Source organism: Aspergillus stella-maris (genome assembly GCF_047715825.1).
Source record: "Aspergillus stella-maris strain CBS 113639 unplaced genomic scaffold BDV14scaffold_24, whole genome shotgun sequence".
In the NCBI taxonomy this organism is placed as follows: domain Eukaryota; kingdom Fungi; phylum Ascomycota; class Eurotiomycetes; order Eurotiales; family Aspergillaceae; genus Aspergillus; species Aspergillus stella-maris.
The window spans coordinates 293,498-312,000 of NW_027396818.1; the positions used below are offsets into that span (position 1 = coordinate 293,498).

The window sequence follows — 18,503 nt, forward strand, 5'->3', positions numbered from 1 at the left end:
CTGATAGAAACCTCAGTTCGGGTATGACATGCCCATTTGTGCTCAGTGGACACCAAAGCGCCTAGTTGACTTTGTTGCAGTACTGCAAACATCGAGCTGCAAGCTGACACCATACAGGACTGCCACAAGACCGTCAGCGCCCGCGCTTCGCCCTCAAAACGTTACCCACCCGCAATGGGTCCTTGAAATTTTTGCCGACTGTTCGACGGTTCTCGACAATTCAAACAACATCATTCCAAGCTACAATGGATGGTATCAAACCTCCGCATCGAGCGTTCATTGCTCTTGGTAGTAATGTCGGCGAGCGGGTTGAGATGATTGAGAGGGCATGCTTGGAGATGGATAGGGCGGGTATCAGGGTTCGGCGAACAAGTTCTCTGTTTGAGACGGCGCCTATGTATTATCTTGACCAGGAGCCGTTTATGAATGGCGTTTGCGAGGTGTGTCTGTATTTTCTGCAAGGTTCGAGCTTTTCTAACCCTACTCCAGGTAGAAACGGACTTGGAGCCTCTCGAGCTCCTCGACAAACTACAGTCCATTGAACTCGAGCTCGGTAGGAAGAAGTTGATCGACAAGGGCCCTCGATCAATTGATCTAGATATCCTCCTTTACGACCAACAAGTTTTCACGCATGACCGTCTCAACGTCCCTCACAAGCTAATGCTAGAGCGCGACTTTGTCCTCCGACCTCTAAGCCAGTATGTTCCGCTACAACCCTGATGGACGAACAATTCTAACGTTCCTACAGGCTCATCCCCAACGAAATTCCTCCCCTTCCAAACCACACAACAACCTACGCCTCACACCTCAAAGCCCTCCCTCCACCATCCCCAACCCCCATCGCAACAACCTATATCTCCCCGCACTTTCCACCCCTCCGCGCCACAGACCCAACCCGCCGCACCCACATAATGGCCATCCTAAACCTAACCCCCGACTCCTTCTCCGACGGCGGCCAGCACGCCCCCGCCTCAACAGACCTCGAGTCCCTCGGCGCAACAATCCGCTCCTTCATCGCCTCCGGCGCAACAATAATCGACATCGGCGGCGAAAGCACACGCCCCGGCTCCGAACCCGTTGGCGCAGAAGAAGAACTCCGCCGCATCATCCCAGCAATCAAACACATTCGCAGCTCTATCCCCGAGGCCAGAAACGTCGCTATCTCAGTCGATACATACCGCGCGCGCGTCGCAGAGGAAGCCCTCGCCGCAGGCGCAGACATAGTCAACGACGTTTCGGCTGGTCTATTAGATCCAGAAATGCTTCCTACCGTCGCGCGAACAGGGAAGTCTATCATATTGATGCATATGCGCGGTACACCATCCACAATGACGAACCTCACAAACTACCCGAACGGCGTCATCGCTGACGTCTCTACCGAATTACTCGCGCGAATCGCCGCAGCCGAGGAAGCGGGGATTCGTAGATGGCGTATGATTCTTGATCCAGGATTGGGCTTCGCGAAGAGCATGCGCGAGGACCTTACTGTTCTTAAGGATCTGGAGACTTTCCGAACGGGCATTCAGGGCCTCGAGTACTTCCCCTGGCTAATGGGCCCGTCACGCAAGCGCTTCATTGGGAGATTGACGGGCGTCAAGGAAGCCAGTGAGCGGGTTTGGGGCACAGCTGCGACGGTCTCGGCGAGTGTGCAGGGAGGGGCAGATATCGTCAGAGTTCATGATGTCAAGGAGATGTGGCAGGTCGCAAGGGTAGCGGATGCGATTTATAGGGGGCAGCCGCCTGATTTATAAATGTTTTGGAAAGTAGAGAAAAGGCGGGAGAACTGTAAATTCTAGTACCGAGCATTTTGTATAAACTAGAGAAGTGAAAGAACTAAAGCTGCTATCTTTCAACAAATGTACAGGAACTTGAGAATGCAAATGGAAATGCAATATAAGCAATATTTTGTACTGGATTGCAAATAGAATAGAATAGAATAGAAAGAAAAAACAGTAGTGAAGACCTCAAGATGTCCAAGCTTCACAGCTACATAGGTAGGAAATTGAAAATGGACCGCCGTTTCTGCAAGCAATGGGTTGGGACTAATGATGAGACCAATGAGAAGGGAAGTATAACGCCATGAGGGAGGTAGGTAGCAAAAGAACAACAACAGAAGCTGGCTAACGGGTTCGTCAAGCTGCGGAAATCATCGTAGAATAGAAACTTAAGTACTCGTTTAGCTGTTGAGGTAGCTGCGTATAGCGCCTTGCAGCTTGGTAGCACCATCGCCCATGAGCTGCGTTAGGTTCTCAAGGTCATCACCGGCAGTGATACCGAATCGGCGAACAAAGTCCTTGGCGGCAGTCTCGAGGTCGCCGTAGGTGTCATCGACAGGAGGGTAGTCATCCTCAGGTCGGCCAAAGTACGAGTTGCTGGAAATGGCCTGGGCACCGTCGAACTGGCGGAGGCGCTCCTTGGCCTCTGATTGAGCAGATGGGTCGAATCGATCACGTCCGAAGAATTCATCGGATGAGATACCCTTCTGAGCACCGAACTTGGTCTTTGTTTGACGGAGTTCCTCCTCTGTGATGTGGTTAGCTATGCATGTATGATAGGACCTTGATAGACGCACCATCTTCAGCGGAGCGCGGAGTACCGATGGAACCGAAGCCGAGCTTCTTCGGGGCGGGGGCAACAGGCTTGTTGCCAGCGGTCTGGCCGAACCCAAGTCTTCCAAGACCCATTCCAAGACGCTCGACATCGCTGGAATTCCGCTCATGGGAGGTCTTGGCAGCAGGGCTAATTGGAGTTGGCGAGGCGATCGCGGTGGCACCTGCGCTGGGAGCCTTGGCCTTAGCCTCAGCTTCCTCAGCTTCGCGGTCGTATCCGAGCTTCTCGATACGTTCGGCCTCCTCCTTGGCCTTCCTCTCCGCCTCGTCAAAGTCAATCATCTCCGCTCCACCGAGCTTCTTCGCACCGAGCTTAGGGGCCTTCTTGGCTCCGAGGACGCTGCCCTTCTTGGCTGTTGTAGCACCGGAGGTCTTTCGGGCAGCAGCACTAGCACGGATGGCGGTTGGTGCCGGCGAGGTAGACTCCTTCTCAGAAGCGGAAAGGGGCGACTTTGAGCGCGAGCCATTGGCACCAGCATTCAGGAACGGGGACGCGGTACGGCTGACAACGGGAGGAGTTCCGGTACGAGAAGGGGGGTTGCTGGGACGCTTAATCGAGGGCTTGTCCCAAGATGAGAAGAAATCATCGTCGTCGTCGCCTGCGGGCGTGCCGGAGCCGTTGGACGTCACGCCGGCGGGAACATCTGTAATAACAACCTCCTCGGGGTGCCTAAACAACAAACAAGTTAGCCTTGTCCGTACAGCTGGGTAGTTGTTGACTGACTCTTGGGCGTCCAAAGCAGCGCGGCGCTTCAATTCCTGCTTGTACTTCTCGGCGGCATTGGAGGTGTATTTGACCTTGGAGTCCTTGCTGTTGAGAGCGGCGGACCCTCCGTTCGACTGGAAGTATTTCGTAGCGGACTCGTTCCCGCCGACTTTCATCATACGGAGCTGTTCCCATTGCCATTCTATCGCCGACTATTAGTGCTGAGGACAAATGTAATTTCGAGCTAGGTGGTGCATACGGTCGAGGTTTGTGGAACGAACAAAGGAGATGTGAACACCCAGGTTACGGTGGTTCGCCGAACAGTCAAGACAGAGGTAGATACCAAACGGCACAGACGACCACGTAGGGTTCTTGGTGCCGCAGTCAAAACATATCTGCAGATTCGAAAGAAGTAGAGGTCAGCCTAGGAAATTGCGGTAAATGGAGGGGCTCAACGCACCTTGTTTGCGGGTTTTAATTTGAGCTTCTCAAAGATCTTTTGAGACTGCGCCTTGGAGGCACTCATGACGGCGGTAGTGAAAGGTCGGCAAGGCGAAACAGCGAAGTGAGGGAGCAAACGCCAGCGGGGAGTGCGTGCTTGAGACTTGACAGTCGAAGGGAAACGGAATGGGATCTCCAGGCCAAGGAGGGCGAACGTGGTCGGAAGGGGTCTGGTGCCTTACCGTATTTTTGCAGTACCGCCACCGGTCGATATGGTCTTTATCACCACTCTCCCGCCGATTGTGAGCTAATAGTACTGTCGCTTAGAATATTAGAGATAAATTAATGAAGCCACGGAGTATCTAAGAGGGTTCATGGCTATTACTACTCTTCCTTCAGATGTCGGAGGCTAAATACAAAGGCGTATTGCAAAAACATACTCCGGAGCCGCGGTAGGCACGTGACCCACCTCATATCCCCACACCAGATCCAGAAGCAGAGAAGAAACCACCAACAGCTCAAACCAACACCGCGGGGACGAAGAAAAGATACATAGAAGAGACCTTTGAGCTCCAATATACCCCTCTCTCCATTCGCGCGACCAACACCTCATTCATTACCATCCGCGCATCGCCGCAATCGCACCATTCGAGTCCGAGACCTACCACCACCCTACTCCGACATAGACAGACATTAAGACACCAAAATGAGCCTCTCGCACCTCCGACCTCCCCCATCTCTCCGCCGCGTACTCCTCTCTCAGCCTCTCCTCCCCCGCACTTCACAAAACACCTACGCTACACAAACGGGATCCAGCTCCAGTTCGAAATCTGGCTCTGCAACCCGCCGGAGAAATGTCACAGTATTATCAGACGACGGGCGATATGCCTGGGGCGAGCTAAGCGGGCGGGAAAAAGTCGCGCGCGCAACGCAGCAGTCATTCAACTTTGTTGTTGTGTTGGCTGGTGTTGTTCTTACGGTATGTCCGCTGAATAATTCATATTTGCGCAAATGCTAATAGTTCTCTTTCTGCAGGGCGGCGTCTTCACATTACTATACACGGAAGTGTTCTCACCGAATAGCAAAACATGGCAATTTGAAAAGGCCGTCGAGCGCATCAAGAACGATCCGCGGTGTGAGAATATCCTCGGTGATAAGCGGGAGATTAAGGCGTTTGGGGAGAGTACATTTAGTCGGTGGGCGAGGAATAGGCCTATTGCGTGCGTTTACACTTTCCCTTGCTTCTAGCATTCCATGTTGATGTCGATATGGAGCGTCGATACTAACGACTATATAGTTCAAAAGTCGAGACGGACGGAGCAGGCCGCGAGCACATGAGGATGAACTTCCATGTTGTTGGTCCCCGGAATGAAGGTATCGTGTTTGTACACATGGTCAAACCGCCGGATTCGTATGAGTGGGAGTATAGGCTTCTTGCGCTGGAGGTGAAGGGGTATCAGCGGGTTGTTCTGGAGGAGCGTCATGATGCGAAGCTTGGTGGGGAGGTAAAGATCTTTGGCATTCGGTTCAAGTAGGATGCTTGAGCTTTGATACATTATGTACTATATTGATGGAACTGCGCTTCCAGTATATCATACGGCAATCGGACCTTGATACCATGAGAATTTACCATACTACTGTCTACACATTCGCTCCAGCCACAATACTCAATAAGTGGACAATGCACAGTTCAAGCGGTATCATTCTCAATCCTTTCCTTTAGAATAGCACGTAACAAAAGCCTATACAATCCTCGGCCCCTCAATTATCCCCCTCGCCTCCTCACTCCTCCACCAACTCTTCCCCTCCTCCCCAGGGAACGAAAACCTCTCCATACTCTCCTCCTTCATCTCAACACTATACCCCGGCTCCAACGGCGTAACATAATACCCATCCTTAACAGAAGAAGGATGCAAAAAGTGCTCGTGCAAATGATCCACATACTCAAGCACACTCTTCTTCCCACTAACAACCACATAGTCAATCGTAGACAGATGCTGCGTGTACTCCGGAAGTCCGACACCACCCGAGTGCGGAACGATAGGCACGCCGAACTTCCGAGCCAACAGTAGGATGGCGAGGACCTCGTTTACGCCGCCGACGCGGCAGGCGTCGGCTTGGAGGACTGTTAGGGCGCCGGCCTGCAGGAGTTGTTTGAAGATGACCCGGTTCTGGCACATTTCACCTGTGGCGACGCCGATTGGGCCGTGGGGAGTATCGGCTAGGGCTCTTTTGATTGCGGCGTGGCCGAGGATGTCATCGGGGGATGTGGGTTCTTCGATGAACCAGGGCTTGAACTCGGCGAGGTTTTGCATCCAGGTTATGGCTTCGGGGACGGACCAGACCTGCACAAACATGACTTCGTTAGCTGCTTCCTCTGGAGGTGGGTGGAAACGTAGGTAGAGTAGGGCAGGGAGGTAACGTACCTGATTAGCATCAACCATAAGAATATTCCCGCGATCATACCCAATCGCCTCCCGTGCAATCCTCAGTCTCCGTCTATCATCCTCCAGATTCCCACCAACCTTCAACTTAAAGTGCTTGTACCCCTGCTCAACACTCTGCTTAAGCAACGTCTTCAGCTTCTCTTCTCCATACCCAAGCCACCCCGCACTAGTCGTATAAGCAGGCACAGCCTGGCTCTGCTCGGCCTCCTTAATGCGTTCTTCCTTTCCACCCTCAACCTCCTTCAACAGCGCAATGGCCTCCTCAGGCGTAATCGCATCCGTGATATATCTGAAGTCAATGCAGCGCACGTACTCTTCGGGGGTCATATCAGCGACAATGCGCCAAACAGGCTTGTTTAGCACTTTAGCCCAGAGATCCCAGAGCGCGTTCACAACTGCACCGAGCGCCAAGTGGATAACGCCCTTCTCGGGGCCGATCCAGCGCAGTTGGCTGTCTGAGACGAGGTAGCGCCAGGTAGCGCCCCAGTCTGCGGTTAGACTGTCTAGGTCCTTGCCTACTACTAGGGGCGCGAGGAGCTCAATTGCCGAGCAGACGATTTCGTTGCCGCGGCCGATTGTGAATGTCTGTATTTATACTTTTAGTACGGGAGTAGAAGGAAGGGAGGGAGGGAGGGCTATTGTTGGGTGGGGGGTTGTACCATGCCGTGTCCGGTGTAGGGGGAGTCTGTGTAGAGGATTGCGTATGCGGAGGAGTAGTCGCCTGCGGCGTTCATGGCGTCTGAGCCGGTTTTGTCGAGAGAGGTCTTATGCCGTTAGCTACTGATCATTGGGGGTGGAGTATAGTGTAGGTAGGCATGACATACTGGAAACCTCACGTCCCTCGTCTTGAAACCTGTGATCTTGACCATTTTGCCGTGTTATACTGTGCTGTTCAAGTGAATTGGCTAACTTGGAGACGTTAGAGTTTGAGAGACACCATTGCCAGATAACGGTCGAACCTACCTTAGGAACAGTCAATGAAGTCTATTTGGATTGCAGCGGATGATTATGTAGTAGTCCACCTGCAAGATTTAAGAAAGCAAAATGGAGACAAGTCAACATGGGACAGCGAAGACCATGATATAAGTAAAACATTCTACCTACCCCTCCCCCTCACCAGGGCAAGGCTAAACAGGCAGAAAACCCCGCGGAACAATTACAATACCATCGATTGAGGCGATCCGGTATAGCCTGGCTGTCACTGGAGAACTGAGCCGATCCATATTTACTACCGGCAGGGCAGAGGCAGGGCGTGGGGGAGGAAAATAAGTTTTAATTGGTGGAAGAATAGATTCCGTCACTGAGAAATATTTCCGAAGCTGATGGGGTCGGCGTGTCTCCGATTCCACTAGGCTAGGTACGGCTAATTACCTGCAGTTGCGAAGAGAAGAGACAAAGCTTGGTAGATGGATATCTTCTTGTCCGGTTTAGATTCAGATGTGGTAGTATACTCAGGACTATGGACAGTAATTAATCCGCTCTGTGCAATGCTATTTATCAAGACCAAGAACATCGCACTTAGCCCGAGAGACCTCTCTTCTCGCTTTCCGAAAAGAAAATGATCATTCGGTATAGTTTCTTGACAAGGGCCTCTGCCTCCTCGTCGAGTGCCTAGATTGCTGTTAGCTATCATGCTGATATTCGAAATGGGATGGCTCACCTCTTCCAGCTGCTCGACAAGCTCCTGAGGGCTTCCATGCTTGCGAACGTGCTCCTCTACCAAGTCCACTAACATCTGTTCCTGAACACCCAAATATTCTACAATCTTCTTCTCCACGAACGGCTTGAGTTGATCGCTGACCACAGAGTCCTCCACAAAGTCCCACTTAATATCCCACTTCCAGAGACCTTCCTTGTCCGCAGGGATCTCTTGAGCAAGTTGTCGCACGGCCTGTGCGCGCTCCTCTTCGGTAAGTCCGGCAGCTTCGGCCGCGCTGTCGAATTTGATCGGGATGAGAGGCCGGCGGGCTGTAGCTTCGGGCTCTTCTTCGTCTTCCAGCAATCCTTCGACTTCGGCGACAGTGCGGCGGCTGGTGGCAGCCTGGGCCTTCTGGGCAGCTGCTCCGAGCGAGAGCTTGAAGCGTTGTGGCTCTCTTGGAGCTTCGTGTCTGGTTGTTTCGAGCTCTTCCGCCTGGCGGGCAAGGAAATCGTCCGCCATTCCGCGGGCCTGTTCGCGTTGCTGGACGGACCGGGCCCGTTCTCGCTCCTCGGCAGCGCGGTCTGCCTCGTCCGCACTGACCTCCCGAGCTCGGAAGGCCGCACGGCTTCGGAGCCAGGCACCGCGGTCGGCGTAGTATTCATTGGCCTTACGGCTAGCCTCGGCGTCGTCATTCCATTCGCCCAAGCGCTTGTCGGCTTCATCGCGCACTTCTTGCACCTTAGCCTCTTCCTCCTGGTCTCGCTTCTTCTCGCGCTCCAAGGCGGCAGTTCGGCTGCGCTCGCGGTTGAGCCAGCGTCTCTCTTGATCAAGATATTGCTTCTCGAGTTCTGCTTCACGCTTTTCCTGGCGTCGGCGTTCGAGCTCCTCGTCATCCGCATCGGAATCTTCATCCTCTCGATCGATATAAACTGCAGTACCACCACTGGTAGAGCCACCATTGACAAACGCAACGCCCTTTTGGTAATCTTTTGGTATTTGCACGCCAAATCCCTTCGGTCCAGATGGCGCATTAGGTACGCCCCGATCGCGTGAACCCAAGGGAATTCCATTGGCACCCCCAGCGGGTCCGCTTGGTGCAGAAAGAGGAGGGGACGCAAGCCGGTTGACTCGAGAGCCTGAATTCCGAGCTCTTTCCATAGACTCAATCTCTTCTTCTCTCTTCAGGCGCTCGATGTCTCGGCGATTGCTACGATCACGGAACGCAGCAATCTCCTTGGCAACGGTTTCTCGCATCTCCGCAGGGATATCGGATAGTTCATCCTCCACTGTGATTGGAATGGTAACAACTTCGGCGGACGTACCGTCCTGACCCTCAGCATCCTTCATCGCAATGTCCCCCTCCCGGTCAATCGCGGAAACGTCTTCCTTCTGGGTAGGGGACGTGGGGTGGGAAAGATCTTGCAGCACGCTTTGAAGCGCATTCTTCGCACCGTCCAACTTAGATTGGCGCTCGGCAGGATCTGTATCGCCTCTGGTGGCTTCATATTGTTCGAGATATGTGAGCGAGCTTTCATCGACAACGACCTGTGGCGACATTAGTCTAGACTCGTATCCGAATCACTTAGGAAGAAACATACCAAAAGCGTGCTCTTCTCAACCTCCTGTTCTTTATCCTCTGTGTCGGACGGCGTCTGTCTCTTCACAGGAACTTGCACGTCCTTTAGCACTTCGACAGCTGTACCTAGACTCTCAGGGTCCTCGTACTCTGCGAAACCGAACTTGCACGGTTTTTCATCCGCATCCGTGGCGCGAATCCAGCGTCTGAGATTACCTGCGGATCGCAGGATTCTTTCCACGCCTTCGTCACCACCCAAACCCTCAGTAATCCCTCCAATGAATATAGTCCGCACAATCTCATCCCGTGTAGGAGGCTGCAGCTGCATCATCGCATCTCGCACATTCTGGCGCTGGGATTCGATGCTGTTGGATCCCAGCCCGGCGCGTCTGCCGGGTCCGTCTCCGCGCTCTTTGCTGATATCCGGAGTAGAAGACTTTGCTGGGCCGGAGGTACCGAGGCGAATAACGGGGGCGGAGAAGTTGATGTTTGGCATGTTCGGAGGCGGTTGGAAGTTTGCAGGGAAGCCGCCCGGTCGACCAGGTTGTTGAGCATTGGCTTGCTGCATTCCCGGGGGGGCAGTACCAGGTGCTGCCATTCCTGGAGGAGGTGCTTTATATACATTAAAATCGGGGTGCTGCGATAGAGAACAGGAAGAATGAGAGAGCAAACTTACCCATGCCCGGAGGCGCGCCTGGGTAAGCACCATAGTCCGGAGGGCGGCCATACATGCCGGGAGCTAGAAACGTCAGTCAGGTTTTGTCCAGATAACCGCACGGTGACCAGAGAGCAATAGCAGATGGCGAGAAAACGTACTTTGGTAAGGATTGTACATTGCGACAGCTGCGCGGTCCCAACACCGCGCCACAGATCAAGTTGACAATCGAAGCGACAGGCGCCAAAGGACCGACTTTGTCCAGGCAGTCAAAACAAAGCAGCTCCGCGGGCTGATAAAGCTGGAATGAACGAACAAGAACTGATCCTTCGGGTCGTGGATAGCCTTGCGGAGATTGGACTGGGTCTTTGTCTTGAGCGGACTTGGTGTTGGAGAAAAGTCCATATGGCCCGTGCTCAACTTCTTGGCATTGTCGAGCTGCCCTCACTCATGCTTCAGATTTCGATATATCCTGAGCATTGACATCTGTCAATCGAGAGTGATTCTTTCATGGATAATTGTACTTGCAGTCAATTCCTTTTGTCACATCGGAAAAACTGGAGCTAAGCCCTTAGCTAGGACTCGATGTCACCCTTTGTTGATTGCATATATATATTTTCGTTCTCACTGCACACCTTACGCTTCTCCAATTTCATGCCTGGAGGCACACAGCCCTGATATCAGCAGGTTCACCCAATGGATCGAGTGTCAAGACCCCAGGTGGTTCAAATAGTGCTGAAATTAGGAATGATTACAACTCACCTACTAAGTAATGTGTACTTATCTGCCTGCCTGGTCTTAAGCCCGCTGGGGCATTAACTCCAGCCTTGTATTACTTCCCCCGGCCGGTCCCCCTCTTCCATGTTAACATCTTCTCTAAGGAAACGAAGCATCCTCGAAAGTCGCGCCCTCTCTGAGACCCTTGTCTACTGCTTTCTCTATTATGAGATCTCTCATACAGTCAGACTGATTCTAGCTCTTCTTATGTAGAAAGCCAGACGAGCGGTATGCGGGATTTCTCGTTTGGCGGGACAGGTTGTGGCATTTCTGGTCGACATGCCGTGGACTCAATGTACCAAATGCTGGGGTCGTCCCCTGGACTGTCATGAGCGGTGCTGCGAAGTCATTGCCGACGCTGACAGGCCCCTCGGTCATGAACCTTGGTTGATGATGACCGCTGTGAGTTCGGAGCATGTCTAAGAGGCTGAGGCAGATACAGACATGAATCTGGTGCTGCATTTGCGAGCTGCTTGAAAAGCGTTTCGTCTGAGACATCCTGATGCCGCCGTCGAGACCGACCCAAATCGAGTATGAGGAATGGTGTTATTCCGTCTATGACGGCCAGGCTCTTAAACTTGGTGCGACCTTACCACGCGAGTGAACAGACGTGCAGTCGCTTGATGAACTGTTCAGACATAATTCACAATTGCCTGAGTATCATGGAACTTCTCACTGGGTCCAGCCGGTGGTCAGCTATGTGCCGTTGTCTCTCACTGGCGATGGGATGCCAGCGGGTCCACGATGGTCCTTGACGACCTGCTCTCAGAATTCGAAACCCCAATTCCCCTCACAAGAGTCTCTGATGATGATTGTGGTGGGTAGATTGTTACATAAAAAGCACTTGATACAGAGAGAGGTTTTGTGTCGCATGGTCCTCGGCCTAGATACTTGATATCACAATGGCATCGTTGGCATCCTGCATCAGCTTTCTGAAGCTAACAGGACCACTACTTCTTGGAGTTGATCAACGGCCTGGGGGAACTTGAGGGTCGTTAATCGTTTACTACTTGGTATCAAGTGGTTTCCTCGAGGACGCAATCCAGACCCGCGCCTGGCGCTGTCCAGTGGACTGGAACATGTTCTGTTATCGGGCTACCCTAAACTTCGATCCTGCCGCGATGCGGCGGTAACAACGCACATTCGAAATTCTCTAATGATAGATATAATATTGGGTGCTTTGGGGCAGCCGGAGACAGAGTTATCGATGGGATTCGAAACATCTAGTGCATCTTCCTGTACGGTTGACCATCGTCGCAATTCAACCAAGTAGCCGGCATAACCCGTGTGACCTGCGCACCCAAGTTTGGTTGCAGACCGTCCAGTATTACAGTATCGAGAGTAAGCAGAAGTAATGCTTACCAATGCTACGCAATACTTCTAACGTTGCGAGTAGGTACTTAGTACCTATCGTGATATTACTGCTCAACAAGGGAAAGAGATTCTTGGCGCCATAGGTTGTTCCTTGTCGCGGTGAGAGAGCCGGTGCAGGGTGGAAGAAAACGGGGGTATATTTCCGAGGGATCCGGCGATGCTCCGGTGCTCAGAGTATCAGTAGGTAAACAATTGATAATGGAATTGGCAGGGCTTTGAAAGTCGGCAATGATCGGTCCAATTGACCAGAGACAGTGTCTGGTTATCCGGATAGGTCCATGTTGCCAGTATGGGCCGCAGGGCTCCGTGTCTAGAATGCGGTCCTGACAAACGCGCCGCCAGTTCCTCCTGATCAGCGCGACACAGTACTCCGTCCAGACAGGGTGCAGATTAGCTGCAGTCAATCTCTGCTGTCCAGCTGACAGTGTATATCGTTAGTTCACCGGGTAAAAAGTGGTAAAAGTAGAAAAGATCTGGAAGGACAGGCAGCCCCACGGCGGCCCCTCCACGGACCTCTTCAGGCCGGTTACGACATCAGCAGCTTGAGCTCCCCAAAGCGTCATCCCCCTCTGCCAAGGTCCGCTTTTCTGCCATACTTATTTGCCATTGTCCCAACAACTTTCTGTCGCTTTCTTGACTTCAGCTTCTTGACATATACCCCCTCAGGTACCTCTCCCACCATCCCCTCCCTTGGTTTCCCGAGTTCCCGACTTCTTTGCGCCAGCCCCGCACTGACGCCAGTCCTCCCATAGTCTCTACGTAACCCCTCTATTGAAGGCCATTCCCACCACCACAACCACAATGCCTTCTTTCTCTCAAGCTACTGAGCTTCCTGCCTGGAAGGAGCTCCAGGACCACCACAAGTCCGTCGGCAGCAACATTGTCCTCAAGGAGTGCTTCGCCAAGGACCCCCAGCGCTTCGAAAAGTTCAGCCGTACGTTCGACAACACAGTTGACAACAATGAGATCCTCTTCGATTTCTCCAAGAACTTCCTCACCGAGGAGACCCTTGACCTTCTGGTAAAGCTGGCCAAGGAAGCTGGTGTTGAGGAGCTCCGCGACCAGATGTTCGCCGGTGAGCCCATCAACTCCACTGAGAACCGCGCTGTCTACCACGTCGCTCTCCGCAATGTCACCAACCAGCCCATGCAGGTTGAGGGCAAGAGCGTCGTTGAGGATGTCAACTCCGTCCTTGAGCACATGAAGGAGTTCTCTGAGCAGGTGCGAAGCGGTGAATGGAAGGGATATACTGGCAAGAAGATCAACACGATCATCAACATTGGTATTGGCGGTTCTGACCTGTAAGTTCTTGGGATTTGTCAATATAGATTGGAGCGCTAATGCATGCTGCAGCGGTCCCGTCATGGTTACCGAAGCCCTCAAGGCTTACGGCCACCCCGACTTCACCCTCCACTTCGTCTCCAACATTGACGGCACTCACATCGCCGAGGCCCTCAAGAACTCAGACCCTGAGACCACCCTCTTCTTGATCGCTTCCAAGACCTTCACCACCGCCGAGACCACTACCAACGCCAACACGGCCAAGTCATGGTTCCTCGAGAAGGCCCAGGACGATGCTCACATTGCCAAGCACTTCGTTGCTCTCTCCACCAACGCCGAGGAGGTCTCCAAGTTCGGCATTGACACCAAGAACATGTTCGGTTTCGAGTCATGGGTTGGTGGCCGCTACTCCGTCTGGAGTGCCATCGGTCTCTCCGTCGCTCTCTACATTGGCTTCGACAACTTCCACAGCTTCCTTGCCGGTGCCCACGCCATGGACAAGCACTTCCGCGAGACTCCCCTGGAGAAGAACATCCCCGTTCTCGGTGGTCTGTTGAGCGTGTGGTACAGTGACTTCTTCGGCTCCCAAACTCACCTCGTTGCCCCCTTCGACCAGTACCTCCACCGCTTCCCCGCCTACCTCCAGCAGCTTTCCATGGAGAGCAACGGAAAGGGTAGCACCCGCACCGGCGAGTACGTCAAGTACACCACCGGCCCCGTCCTGTTCGGTGAGCCCGCCACCAATGCCCAGCACAGCTTCTTCCAGCTGCTCCACCAGGGCACCAAGCTCATCCCCTCGGACTTCATCATGGCCGCCGAGTCGCACAACCCCGTTGAGGGCGGCAAGCACCAGCGCATGCTTGCCTCCAACTTCCTTGCACAGTCTGAGGCTCTGATGGTCGGCAAGACCCCCGAGCAGGTCAAGGCCGAGGGTGCCCCCGACAAGCTCGTCCAGCACAAGGTCTTCTATGGCAACCGCCCCACCACCTCCATCCTCGCTCAGAAGATCACACCCGCCGCTCTTGGCGCTCTCATCGCCTACTACGAGCACCTCACCTTCACCGAGGGAGCCATCTGGAACATCAACTCCTTCGACCAGTGGGGTGTTGAGCTGGGTAAGGTCCTTGCTAAGAAGATCCAGAAGGAGCTTGAGACTGAGGGTGAGGGTGGTGACCACGACTCTTCCACCAGCGGTCTGCTCCTTGCATTTAAGAAGAGGTCCAAGCTCGCATAGAGTGTTGCGATGTGTTTCTTGAACGAGGAAAAGCAAGTTGAAAATTGTGAATAATTGACGAGATCATGAGTGGTATAATTCTGCCAATGTTTTGCTAGTTTCAGAATTGAATAATAATTCTCTGTATTTCATTATGATACTATCAATTTAGTAAACAGAAATAGTAAGAGTATAAGTCCATTAGACCCTGCACGAGCCACAGACACGAACCGCGGCGGCTGGAAACTTGCTCTTAGCCTCTCGATTCTCGAACCAGCGGAGCGGAGGATCGCCAATCCAAGTTTCCAACCTCCAAGGTTGCCAGCTAGCTAGCTAGAACCACCGTGTCCATTCCGCTCTCTGATTTCTTCTCCAATCTGTTATTTCATTTCTTTCCAAATTTATTACACCCTCACCCCGCTTGGCGGCGCGCCGCATCAATATGACGCCCCAGGGGAGAAACATTCTTTCGTGGACCCTGGCCGCCTCGTGCTTGGCCCAATTTACTCCGGTCGTCGCTGGGCGAACAGATGGCTATACGAAGGGGCAGCCTATGCCGGTTACTTGTTTGAATCGGACGATGTAAGTTTGCTCAAGGTTACTTATCTTCTAAGCTCAATACTAATATAGTTGAAATAGTGACTCCGGCGAACATGTATGTCTTCCCTCCCTCCATCACCATCTCACAACAATTCATGAACCTGAAACGCACTCCACAAGCTTAAACCTCAACCCACTATACAACTCTCATAATCACATTTCAATTCTGACCATAGGCTTTCGTGAAATACAGATAACAGACGACCTCGGCAAACTCCAATTCATCCCCTTCCCAATATGCCGCGAGACATCCGCCCCATTGTCCCTCCCCTACGGCGAATCCAAGTCCGTAAACTGCACGATTGACGCTCTCCCCGATGAACTATACCACCTGCTCGAGTACTACGTGCACTCCGATGTCCCGATGACATGTCGCGTTCCCACCGCGCCGCTAGTTTCAGACTCCGACTCGGTGTCCTCAAAAGCAGACGACGAGGAGGACTCCGAAGAAGGCAGTGCGGGAGGCAAAAAAGAAGCGAATGAGATATCCGTACTCGATGACGACGGGCCCCCCTACACGCCAATCACATTTGCCGTGCAGGGAACGTTGCAGAAAAGCCATCTGCATATCTGGACGGATATGAATGTGCTCGCGCATAATATTCCCCAGCTCCCTGTTAAGGGGTCTTCGAAGAAAGTCAAGAAGGGGCAGGGGTATATCGTTGCCGGGACGGCGTACTCGGTTCCGGAATTCGAGTACGAGCTGCTGAAGAAGGGCAGTAAGAAGGGCGAAAAGACCTCGCCCGAGAAAGAAGAGAGTGCTGTCGCCGAAGCAGCGAGGGAACCCTGGACAGCAGGACACGGGACGAAAGTTGTTCGTGGTGAACCACTGACCTTCACGTTCCATGTTAGTTGGGTTGAAGGGGGTCGTGGGATTGGGTGGCCTGGTCGTGAGATCTCCACGTCCTCGGGGTGGGCGAGCTGGTTCTTTGGGAAAATGTTTTTCTTTGGACTTGCTGCGTCTCTAGGCGCAGTTGTTGCGCTTTACTATGAGCGGAACGGCGGCGTGTCGATCCATGGGAGACGCCGTGGGTGGAAGGGGGATGGCATTTTGGGCGTGCCGGGGATCAATAAGAGTGCTGGGGCTGTGGGGGTGTCGTTTGGAAATGGGAGTAAGAGTAATGGGTATGGGTATGGCGGGTATTCGTCGGCTGGGGCGACGGGGAATGGGTATGGTGGGTTTTCTAGTGGGAAGAGGGATTGATGTGGTTTATGTGTTTGGTTGATGGACAGTATGGGAAGAAGCTGGGGTTGTTTTACGGTATACCATGATGTGAAGGAGGAATGTTATGTGGACGCATGTAAAGTAGGTATAGACAGTTGGAAACTTTGTATCTAGCCGGTGCTTAAGACGGTCTTTATCTAGCGTACAATACAATGCAAAAGAAACAATCATACAGACAAGGAAAATACAATATAGTTAGTATACATGCCACTCAATCGATCGAATAATGCTTCTTCTCCCGTCGCGGCCGGCCACAATTGACCGATCCTGGTTTCACTCCCTCCAAACCTCTCATCCCAAATTGATAGAGATAAAGAATAATCTACCACCCCTGCGCCCTCATCCTCTTAATCTTCGAAACCGTATGCTGCATCGAATACTGGAACAACTTCCTCCACCGCTTAATCCGCAAGTTCTTCTTCAACTGACCCCTGCGCACATGGTACTTCTGCTGCAGATGCTGAAACTTGACATTATTATCCGTGAGCAGCCGATTCAGCTTGAACATGCTCATCTCCAGATTCTCACCGCGCTCCATCGAAACAGGGACGCGGCGGCCCAATGCCGGGTTCAACTTCCCAGGCAGCGCGCGGCGCGTCTGTCGCGATTCCTTGGCGATGTCGGTGAAGGAGGCGCGGCTGGCGGCGTTGAGGGTTGCTAGGTTGGCGGCGGCGGCATCTTCAGGGGTGCCGGTGGCATTGGCAGTGGCAGCGGCGTCGGGGTTTGAGGGGTCGATTGTTGTTTTGGTAGTGGTAGTGGCATTGGCGTCTCTGTTCCTGAAGCGTTGCGGACGAGCCTGGGTGTCGAGGAGTTGTGTGGATGTTGGTGCGCGGGCGTTGGAGCGGTTGGCGCGGAGGTTTAGTTGGTCGAGGATGTTGGAGATTTTGTCGGGGTTCTTGAGGCGAATGTCTCTGTTTCGTTGTTGGGGTTGGGGCCGAGACTGAGGATGAGGTTGGGACTGGTTCTCATCGTAGAGGGTGGATGACGAGGAGAAAGATGCCGTTTGTGTTCGTGGGATTCGGCTTGACAGCATAGATGTCGAGGTCGCTGTCGGCCTCGAACGGAGGCAGCGTGTTAGGGAGCGCATCTCCATTGTGCTGGGTTAAGTGGTAGAGGGCCGGAATCGACCAATTGGTCTGAGAAATGCAACAGCCTCAAGAAGCTGACCCTCTTTGAAGGCGGAACGGAGAAGGGCGAGGCGAAGCTGCAGGTGGACCGAGACGTCGTCGAGATGGGATGTTGCGGCGCCGACTTCATTTTTCCAGATCGAAACTCCGCAGATCACGTGACATACACTTTACATACTGCAGCACTTGAACCTCGACAACTCGCATCCCACCTATTCAGAATAAAGGCATTAATACCCGCCATAATGTCCTTAATAACAATCGCTACCCTCCCGCGCATAACCCGCGAAACCCTCTCCGCCTATCTCCTTGCAACAGCCACATCCCCCTCATCAGCCAGCAAGCTAGCCATTATCGACGTGCGGGACTCAGGTCCGAACCCCCTCCGACCCCTCTACTTGACCTCTCTACCCGACAACTAACTAACAAACGCGCTTGACAACAGATCATATTGGCGGCCACATCTTAAACTCACAATGGGTTCCCAGCTCCAGCCTGGACGTGAAAATTCCCGAGCTGGTCCGGACACTAGCCGATAAAGAGAAGGTTATATTTCATTGCGCGCTTAGCCAGCAGCGGGGTCCGAGTGCCGCGCTTAAGTACGCGAGGGAAAGAGAGAGGATGCTTGGTGGTGAGGGGGAGGAGAGTCACAAGCAGGAGGTTTATGTGTTGGAGGGAGGGTTCGTTCAGTGGCAGGAGAAGTATGGGAAGGATGTCAGGTTGACGGAGGCTTATGTTGAGGATATTTGGCAGGAGTATTGATCTACGAAGGAGGCCGGGGGCTGGCTATGATTTGATAATGAGGATTATGAATTTAAATTTATAGAATTTAT

General features: G+C 53.0%; 9 protein-coding genes across 9 annotated transcripts; 5 read left to right on the forward strand and 4 right to left on the reverse strand.

The window, feature by feature from the left end:
- Positions 1-245: 245 nt before the first annotated feature.
- Positions 246-1,751, forward strand: BDV14DRAFT_189495 (folic acid synthesis protein; the record flags this gene model as incomplete). The annotated part of the gene is made up of 3 exons (XM_073771209.1): positions 246-440; positions 490-698; positions 749-1,751. 3 exons carry the CDS (start codon positions 246-248, stop codon positions 1,749-1,751), a joined length of 1,407 nt encoding a protein of 468 aa, XP_073628638.1.
- A 425-nt stretch (positions 1,752-2,176) lies between these two features.
- Positions 2,177-3,841, reverse strand: BDV14DRAFT_189496 (ADP-ribosylation factor GTPase-activating protein; the record flags this gene model as incomplete). Its single annotated transcript, XM_073771210.1, has 5 exons — positions 2,177-2,523; positions 2,573-3,279; positions 3,334-3,517; positions 3,575-3,710; positions 3,776-3,841. The coding sequence occupies 5 exons, from the start codon at positions 3,839-3,841 to the stop codon at positions 2,177-2,179; spliced, it is 1,440 nt and encodes a 479-aa protein (XP_073628639.1).
- Positions 3,842-4,273: 432 nt separating this feature from the next.
- tim21 lies at positions 4,274-5,500 on the forward strand. Its single transcript, XM_073768596.1, has 3 exons — positions 4,274-4,735; positions 4,792-4,976; positions 5,054-5,500. Exons 1-3 carry the CDS (start codon positions 4,463-4,465, stop codon positions 5,289-5,291), a joined length of 696 nt encoding a protein of 231 aa, XP_073628640.1. The 5' UTR covers positions 4,274-4,462; the 3' UTR covers positions 5,292-5,500.
- Positions 5,499-7,072, reverse strand: BDV14DRAFT_189498 (mandelate racemase/muconate lactonizing enzyme family protein; the record flags this gene model as incomplete). The annotated part of the gene is made up of 4 exons (XM_073771211.1): positions 5,499-6,101; positions 6,183-6,788; positions 6,863-6,967; positions 7,028-7,072. 4 exons carry the CDS (start codon positions 7,070-7,072, stop codon positions 5,499-5,501), a joined length of 1,359 nt encoding a protein of 452 aa, XP_073628641.1.
- A 535-nt stretch (positions 7,073-7,607) lies between these two features.
- Positions 7,608-10,430, reverse strand: BDV14DRAFT_172526 (uncharacterized protein). The gene is made up of 5 exons (XM_073768597.1): positions 10,235-10,430; positions 10,095-10,157; positions 9,441-10,030; positions 7,864-9,387; positions 7,608-7,814 (listed from the first exon to the last, which is right to left on the reverse strand). The coding sequence occupies exons 1-5, from the start codon at positions 10,251-10,253 to the stop codon at positions 7,722-7,724; spliced, it is 2,289 nt and encodes a 762-aa protein (XP_073628642.1). The 5' UTR covers positions 10,254-10,430; the 3' UTR covers positions 7,608-7,721.
- Positions 10,431-12,867: 2,437 nt separating this feature from the next.
- Positions 12,868-14,865, forward strand: BDV14DRAFT_172528 (glucose-6-phosphate isomerase). Its single transcript, XM_073768598.1, has one exon. It carries the CDS (start codon positions 13,588-13,590, stop codon positions 14,737-14,739), a length of 1,152 nt encoding a protein of 383 aa, XP_073628643.1. The 5' UTR covers positions 12,868-13,587; the 3' UTR covers positions 14,740-14,865.
- Positions 14,866-14,963: 98 nt separating this feature from the next.
- On the forward strand, positions 14,964-16,702 carry BDV14DRAFT_54472 (uncharacterized protein). Its single transcript, XM_073776998.1, has 3 exons — positions 14,964-15,300; positions 15,358-15,373; positions 15,512-16,702. The coding sequence occupies exons 1-3, from the start codon at positions 15,161-15,163 to the stop codon at positions 16,520-16,522; spliced, it is 1,167 nt and encodes a 388-aa protein (XP_073628644.1). The 5' UTR covers positions 14,964-15,160; the 3' UTR covers positions 16,523-16,702.
- Positions 16,695-17,769, reverse strand: BDV14DRAFT_54467 (mitochondrial 37S ribosomal protein bS21m). Its single transcript, XM_073776997.1, has one exon. It carries the CDS (start codon positions 17,634-17,636, stop codon positions 16,866-16,868), a length of 771 nt encoding a protein of 256 aa, XP_073628645.1. The 5' UTR covers positions 17,637-17,769; the 3' UTR covers positions 16,695-16,865.
- Positions 17,770-17,915: 146 nt separating this feature from the next.
- Positions 17,916-18,432, forward strand: BDV14DRAFT_199778 (phosphatase YCH1; the record flags this gene model as incomplete). The annotated part of the gene is made up of 2 exons (XM_073773353.1): positions 17,916-18,042; positions 18,116-18,432. The coding sequence occupies 2 exons, from the start codon at positions 17,916-17,918 to the stop codon at positions 18,430-18,432; spliced, it is 444 nt and encodes a 147-aa protein (XP_073628646.1).
- Positions 18,433-18,503: the final 71 nt, after the last annotated feature.